This window comes from Papio anubis, chromosome 17, assembly GCF_008728515.1.
Source record: "Papio anubis isolate 15944 chromosome 17, Panubis1.0, whole genome shotgun sequence".
Taxonomy (NCBI): Eukaryota; Metazoa; Chordata; class Mammalia; order Primates; family Cercopithecidae; genus Papio; species Papio anubis.
The window spans coordinates 28,407,832-28,416,221 of NC_044992.1; the positions used below are offsets into that span (position 1 = coordinate 28,407,832).

The window sequence follows — 8,390 nt, forward strand, 5'->3', positions numbered from 1 at the left end:
CCTTTCATTTTTACTTAGTACCCTAGAAAGACCTGGAGGAGGTGCTTCAAACCCGAGATATACAAAATAAGTAGTCAGTGAAGAAGCTTCCATTTGCCTCAATGGAAGACCTCCTCTCTGCAGTGTCTGCCCCATCCAACAGGGATGGTACCTCTGGCAAGTGCCTCAAATCCATCCCTCCCCTCTGGTGTATACAGAGCTGCTCACAAAACTTGGCATCTTCATCCTCAATATCAGTTAATATGAATCTAGTGTATCTGTGCATGTGGTACTATAACAAGCTGCCGAGAGGATTGTTTACATAGTTATTGTCAAGAAGACCTTTCTTGCTGTTGGAGTTCATGACCTAAGGCTATCAGAGTCATTAACACATGAACTTTTTTCAGCAGCATTGTATGACCTGAAATACTTGTTATTAAAGGTAAGGCAAAATGGAACACACCTTTGGAAGCGCATAGGGGGACTTTAGTTTGGGAAACTTCCTTCAGTATCACACTGAACTAAAGTAAAAATTGTGGCAATAATAAGGCAGAAGCAGTTGCTTTGTTAAACAGCAAAGATTGATACCCAAGCACTAGGCATTTGTTTGCTATTGTAAAATGCAATTTCCCAATAGGATGCTGCTTGTCATCTGCATTTTGAAAAGTAAAGAAAAAACCCTTGGGATGGGAGAAATATCTTATTCCTCTATTGTGTTTGAGGGTTTTAGAGGGAGCTATTTAATTCTGAGGAAGCTGAATAGTCAGTAGCTTAAGGGAGCCTTTTAGTCATTTAGCTGAGAAAAGTCTGTGACCCGTTCCTTAATTTTGACAGCTAGGTCTGTTTTCACTAGCATATATCAAAGGAATAGTACCATCCAGAACTGAACATTCTTGGTGTTTTTCCCACTAGTTCCCTTCCTTGAAGTAAGTCGGAGTAGTGCGGGTTGTCTGTGTGTGTGTGTGTGTGTGTGTGTATGTATGTGTGCACGCTTGCTCCTGAGGCATATCAGGTTAGACTTTTGCCCAAGCACTTATGAGCTGAAAAACTTTAGGCTTCCCTCATAAAATGTGTGCTCCTCTCCCCAACCCCCCACCAGTCTCATCTGTTTTTGAAGAGTAACATACGCTGTCATTTATTTTGAGTTTCCCAAGAAAGGAAAACCCCTCTGTGCTGTTTCTGGCGGGACAAGTTTTACTATAAAACCAAGTTAGCACATGCCTGTAATCCCAGCTACTGGAGAGACTGAGGCAGGAGGATCACCTGAGCCCATGAGTTCAAGACCAGCCTGGGTAACATAGTGAGACCTTGTCTCAGTTGGAAGAAAAAAAGGGTTGAGGGGAGAATAACTCCATTTACTCTCTAAAAATTTGCCAAAAGTTTGTATATGGGTGTGTGTGTGTGTGTGTGTGTGGTTTTTTTTCCTTTTTTTCTTTTTGCTTACTGTCCATTATTTTATTATATATAATCTTCCATCTCAGCTAGGTTAAAGAAGCATGATTACTCCCAGGTTGCAGATAAGTAAACCATGGCTAAGAATGATTAGTGACTAGTTGAAGATCATGTAATTTGTTGGTAGGTGAGTTTTGTTTAGAATTCAGGTGTTTCTTGACACTCTTCTTAACACCATATTCTTGATTTTGAGAAGAGCTGCTTAGTATCACTGTCCTAAAGATAGTTTGTTAAAATTTAAAAAAATGTTTAATTTTGAAATAATTAAAGATTTAACAAATTTTTTAAATGGAACAGGAGAGTTTCTACATCTCTTTTACCAGTTTTCCCCATTAATAATAACATCTTACACACCTATACTACATTTTCAAAACTAGGAAATAGATATTATTACAATATAATAATTAACTATAGACATTATTCTCATTTCACCAGTTTTTACATTACTTTTGGGGGTGGGAAATTGGTAGTGTATGGTACTATGAACTCTTATTACATGTATCAATTTGATAACTGCTGCCAGAGTCCAGACACAGACTTGTTCTGTCACCACACACAAAAAAAAATACCTTTATGGTCAGACTCTCACCCCAGCCCTAACCCCTGGCAGCCTTTCTCCATTACTATAATTGTGTCATTTTTAGAATGTTGTATAAATTACACATGTAGCATGTAACCTGTTAAGATTGTTTTTTGCACACATAATACTCATAACATTCTTCCTAGTTGTTACATTTATCCATAGCTTGTTCTTTTTTATGACCAAGTAATAGTTCACTATATCCATGTACCACAGTTTCTCCATTCACCCTTTGAAGAATATTTTCTCCTTTAAACAAAAGTTTTGAGGTAATTGTAAAGTCATATGCAGTTGTGAGAAATTATACAGTGACTGGGTGTGGTGGCTCATGCCTGTAATGCCAACACTTTGGAAGGCTGTAATGGGAGGATCGCTTGAGGACAGGAGTTCAAGACCAACCTGGTCAACATAGTGGGACCCCATTTTTATTAAAAAATATTTTTTAAAAGAAATTATACAGTGAGCTCTTCCTGTAAGTGGCCTGAGATGATTTCTGTTCAGTTGGCCTAGAAAACCTCTAAAATCATACAAAGCAAGAGATTCAAATCTTCATGTTTACTTTAAGAACACCCGTGGAAGTGCCCAGGCCATCAAATGTATGCATATCCAAATAGCCACCAAGTACTTGAAAGATGTCACTTTATAGAAGCAATGTGTGTCATTCCATATTATTATAATGGAGTTGGTAGGTGTGCCTAAGCCAAACAGAGGGGCTGGGCACAGGATGATAGGTAGCCCAAAAAGAGTGCTACATTTGGGCTGTACACGCTTAAAAAGGCAAAGAGTAATACTGACCCTAAGGGTTTAGATGCAGATTCTCTGGTCATTGAGCATGTCCAGGTGAACAAAGCCCCAGGATATGTTGCTGAACTTACAGAGCTCATGTCACATTAACCCACCATAAACTCCCCTGCCACATGTTGAAATAATCCTTACTGAAAAAGAGTAAATTGTTCCTAAACCAGAAGAGAGGCTTGCAGGGAAGAAAAAGATATCCCAGAAGAAATTGAAGAAAACACAAATGTATAGCCTGGGAATAAATTCAGCATGGAATAAATGCAAATAAAAGTTTAAAAAAATAGATTCTGTCCTCATGGTTTAGCCACACCCACCTTCCTTTGTCCCATATATTTTTATTTTTTATATATATGTGTGTGTGTGTGTGTGTATTATATATAGAGAGAGAGATGGGATCTCGCTATGTTGTGCAGGCTGTCTCAAACTCCTGGCCTCGAGCAATCCTCCCATCTCGGCCTCCCAAAGTGGTGGGATTGCAGGCATGAGCCACTGCACCCGGCCCCCTCCAACCCCATATTTTTAAATGGTGAATTTGTTTATACTTCCTTGCTCCCTTTCCTATTCTTCATCCTATCTGGTGACTAGGTTCTCTCTGCCCATAATACCATCTAAATCTCCCATCATAGCACTTGACAAATAGGTCTAATTTGTTCCCCTAAGTGGCACCCCAGACTCTAAAGTCATTCTGATCCATTCCCTTCATCACCCTAAGTTCCTATTACACTATTAATCTGATCTGAGCTAAGAAGAAAGAAAGAAGGCCGGGCGCGGTGGCTCACGCCTGTAATCCCAGCACTTTGGGAGGCCGAAGCGGGCGGGTCACTAGGTCAGGAGATCAAGACCATTCTGGCTAACACGGTGAAACCCCATCTCTACTAAAAATACAAAAAATTAGCTGGGCGTGGTGGCGGGCGCCTGTAGTCCCAGCTACTCGGGAAGCTGAGGCAGGAGAATGGCATGAACCCGGGAGGTGGAGCTTGTAGTGAGCCGAGATCGCACCACTGCACTCCAGCCTTGGCAACAAGGGAGACTCCGTCTCAAAAAAAAAAAGAAATCTGGTTGAGCCAGCACTAATGCATGACAGACTGATGGTACCTTAGTCTCCTAAGAGGGGTTAATAAAACACTTCTCCCCAAACCCCAGTTTTTACTGTATTTTGTTAACAAGATAGGTTTATCCTGTTCCTATAAGGGTGAGGCTATATCTCTGTAAGTAAGTAAGCCTCACCTGAAAGATAACTTGTCCCACGTGAAGCAGTGTATGGTCCATACCATATGCCAAAAGTGGATGCGTAGCCCCTTAACTTTAATTAAGCAGGACTGGTGACTCTTCTGCCCTTGGTGTGTCTAGTTTGGACTGGATTCCTGAGTGGCTGATGTTAAAGATATGTCACATAAGCAATTAGCAGTTGGAAAGTTAAGCCCCAGGGAAGGCCTCTTTCTCCCTAGGAGCCATACAAAGTGAGACCCAGAGTCCTAGCTGTATTTAATAAACTTGACACTTTGTCAGAGGCTGGGATGGAGGTCAGAGTGGGGAGGTGTGGATATTAAGAGTCCAGAGACAGAAGTTTATTCCCCATCCTCCAAAGACCAGCTGTAATGCCCAGGGCCTAGGGTCTGGTCAGTCCATGACTCCCCACCAATGCCAGCCTTGGCAGTTTGAGCCGTTGTTGAGGAAGGCAACATTTCCTTACTAGTCGTAAACATAAAAATGAACCTCCAGCTGGAGGAACTTCAAGTATTGTTACAAAGATGTGGAAAAATACAAGATAGTATTTTGGGGGAGTATTTGGGGACTACCTCTCTTTCGTCTGGGAGTTAACTCTCTTAAGCTGTTGTTTCTCTTTTTAGATTCCTCTTCTCTTCCATTTCTGAACCCACATATTCTCCCACTAGAATTTTCCACAACATTGGCAGTAGAGAAGGCTGTAGAGAAGGAGGTACAAGAATTGCTTCAGGCCGGGCACAGTGGCTCATGCCTATAGTCCCAGCACTTTGGGAGGCTAAGGCAGGTGGATCACCTGAGGTCAAGAGTTCGAGACCAGCCTGGCCAACATGGCAAAACCCCGTCTCTACTAAAAATACAAAAAAAAAAAAAAAAAAATTGCCAGGTGTGGTGGCATGCGTCTGTAATCCCAGCTACTCGTGAGGCTCAGGCAGGAGAATCGCTTGAACCCGGGAGGTGGAGGTTGCAGTGTACTGAGATCATGCTACTGCATTCAAGCCTGGGTGGCAGAGCAAGACCCTGTCTCAAAAAAAGAATTCCTTCAATAGGGAGTTTGAAAGTCAAGGAAATGCCTAAAGATGCAACTTGGACCAAAGTAGGGAGCTGTTTTCTATATATAGAAAGTTAGTTCTTAAGTTAGTTGCTTTTTTTTTTTCACATTTATCAGAATTGTCTTCCTGACTTATACCAAGCAGCAGTTTTGGGAATGCCTTGGAGACTGTAAGCTGTAAATCAGTAGAATATCTTCTGATGTTCTTTTGTTTGGTTTGGGGTTTTTTTTTGCATTTTAAATTTTACTTTAACTTTTTAGGTTGTTAGTTTTTAGGAAATTCGTGATTAACCAAAATCTTCTTGACCTTTTATTCAAAGATAGTCTCACCTTTTGCACTATGTTAAATTGTCCTTAGTCTCTAATAAGAGAATAAAGAGGTAAAATAGTCTAAAATCTCGTGGTGCTACATAATTCAAGAAAATTTTTGTTGACCTGCCCTAATTAACAAGAGGAATGATGTCAGCAATATAAAATATATAGCTATTAAATTTGCTGGTTCTAGAGTGCATTTTGCATGCCTATGTTATTGTTAATAATATTCTGCCTAATCTAATACAATTAGGATTCTAAATCTGGGTTTAAATTTTGTCCTTACTGACTCACAAAGTGAAATTCTCAATATTCACCATTAAGATCTTTTTAATATTAATGTTTAATTTGGTATTCGTTAGACTAAAAGAAGAGGGGGTGGTAGAGGGGTATCAGAGGTGTCTGATTTGCCTGTCTAAAGAGGCAGAAAATAAAAGATTAAGCTGTTGACATGAATTAAGGTTGGGTTACACTAAGTGAGTGTCTTTTCATGTTCTTGTCTTCCCTCTTAGGGGTGTATACTCTTCTCATAATACAGAAAGGACTAATACCTTGGACCTACCTAGTTTATGGTTTTATTTCACTTGATTGATTGTACATCCTCCTGAAGTTGGGACTGAGATATAGCCATCCTCTTGTCAGACTGAGAAACTGAGGAAGGCAGCTGAAATGACCATCAACAAGTTAAGGGCTTTAGCCCTTCCCTTTTCATTTAATAATAATCTCTATAACTCTTAGCAAAGCATTAGAGCAGCTGTTCCTCTGCAGTCAGTGGCTTTGGTGTTTTTAGTATGGATTATTTCCTAATCTTATAGACCCACATGGAATGGAGGTAGAAGCACAGCACAACTCGATATTGATTAAATTGAAATGCTAAAACCCACAGTACTTATTAACATAATCTCTTTGTTTGGCTACTCCTGTGATAGAAGTTTCTCTCCCACTGTATCAAAAGTTTTCTTGAACTGAGTGCTTGGATACGTTTAGAGTTAATGCCAACCTCTGTGCTAATCTTCCATCTCCTTTTTCTCCTAACAGCTGTCACTGAAGTGTAGAGCTCCTGAAGTCTCTCAGTACATCTATCAGGTCTACGACAGCATTTTGAAAAACTAACAAGACTGGTCCAGTACCTTTCAATCATGCTGTGATCAGTGCAAGCCAAGAACTCTTAACTGGAAGAAATTGTATTGCTGTGTAGAATCTGAACCCAAACACACTGAGGCCACCCGGCAAGGTAGTAACTAGTCTAACCTGTGCTAACATTAGGGCACAACCTGTTGGATAGTTTTAGCTTCCTGTGAACATTTGTAACCACTGCTTCAGTCACCTCCCACCTCTTGCCACCTGCTGCTGCTATCTGTCCTTACTTGTGGGCTTCTCCATGCTGTGCCAATGGCTGGCTTTTTCTACACCCTCTTTTGAGTGTAGTTTGGTATTTTGTAATTGAGAGCTCATTTCAAAAGCAGAAAAAGACAACAAATATTAAAGCAAGGAAAAGTGTCACTGAAACACTGCACTTTATTGTTTTATACTTTTGTACATATGAGAAACCAAGGGAGTAGTGCAACCGGTAGAAAGCATTGAAATGACTGTCATTAACACACAGTCCTGGAGGCAGAGATGCAGTTACCTGCCCTAGCTTTTGAGGGGTTGTCTTATCTGTGATAGCCTTATCCCTGGTCATTTGGATTTTCAGTTTGCTTTTTTTTTTTTTTCCCCTCCAGACTCCTTTTCCTTGGCCAAGCCTTCATGTTTCCCCCATTCCATATCATAATCTCATTTGATTGCTCTGCAATTGGGAACGGTGATCTTCTTGAATGATGTTTCAGGGTGCAAAAACTATAGAGCCTGTCAGCACCAAAGCTGAGAGAAGTTACACCTTACTCCTTTCCTTTCCCCTGAACAAACCTGCTAATCCCACTAATTCAGGAATTTGAGTAGAGATGGGGAACAAGAACCCAGATGCTGTCCCCTCACCCCCTCTCCTGCATTTCTCAGGTCCAGTTCAAATCTAAAATCCTACTTTTAGAGTTGAAACAGAGTAATAACTTACCAACCCTCTTTTTCTACAAAGGAGAAAGATAAAAGGCACAAAGGTCACTGCCAAGGCCTGTCAGCTGTGTAGTAGCAGAGCCGAGACTGAGTCTCCTAAGTCCCCGTCAGTGTGGTTTTCACCACAGGACTCTCTCTTGTCGTTTTCCCCTAATGCCTTCTCCTGCCTTTTCTGTGCCTACTTTTTGGCTCTTCACATATTCCATATTGATTTTGACGCCCCGTTTATTGGCATCAGGTGGTAGCTGAGTATCTTTTGAATTACTCGAAGGTAAAGCCAGATGCCAGAATGAAGGCGTAGCCGGTGTTTCCCATATGTCCCCGGAGCCCCACTTCTTGAGGCCAGCAGAATAAGTGCAGAGATGAAGTGAGCTTAGAGATGTCGCAAATGCTCTTTATCCCTTCAGCTCTCTGATCTGCTCTTTCTTAATGATGCTTCGGCTGCAGGGCATATTAAGATCATCCCAGAGGTTCAGGCAGTTCCTGTCATCTCTGAAAAGACTGGGGGATATGAAATCTTCCCCCTACCCCCCTTAACACATTGGATGTGATTTTTCAAAGGATGCTTCATGCCCAAAATACCAACCTGTTTAACAGTGTTATACTGTTTGATCTGCGGGCACTTGTTGCATTGCCTGGCACCCAGTATTCAGGGTCCTTGACTAAGACTGTTCTTCTCAGATGCCCTGCTTAAATCTGGGGCACTTCAGGCTCCACGGGCCTCATGTTGGACTGAGACCTAACTCACTGGACTCAGAGGAGGAATCGTGAAAACAAGAGCAAAACTACCCCACACCCCTATTTCATGTCTGAAATAACCCTGCTTCATACCAGTTGCAAAGCTTGTGGGGAGTGGTCCCCCAAAGCACTTTCTTAAACGTTGAGAATCTCCAAGAGAAGAATATTTGGGGAGGGAGGGAGGAAATATATCCCTTGCACACC

General features: G+C 41.3%; 1 protein-coding gene across 5 annotated transcripts in view; it reads left to right on the forward strand.

Moving 5' to 3' along the window:
- AP2B1 (adaptor related protein complex 2 subunit beta 1) overlaps nt 1-6,912 on the forward strand; it is a 137,865-nt gene extending 130,953 nt beyond the window's left edge. For 3 of the 5 annotated variants that reach the window (XM_021928939.2, XM_021928938.2, XM_021928940.2), the window contains exon 22: nt 6,435-6,905. In XM_021928939.2, coding sequence (XP_021784631.2) covers nt 6,435-6,509 — 75 coding nt within the window. In that variant the 3' untranslated portion in view covers nt 6,510-6,905. Of the gene's footprint in view, nt 1-6,434 lie in introns of all 5 variants that reach the window. The other 2 variants (XM_021928937.2, XM_021928941.2) reach the window with 1 other exon arrangement.
- Nucleotides 6,913-8,390: the final 1,478 nt, after the last annotated feature.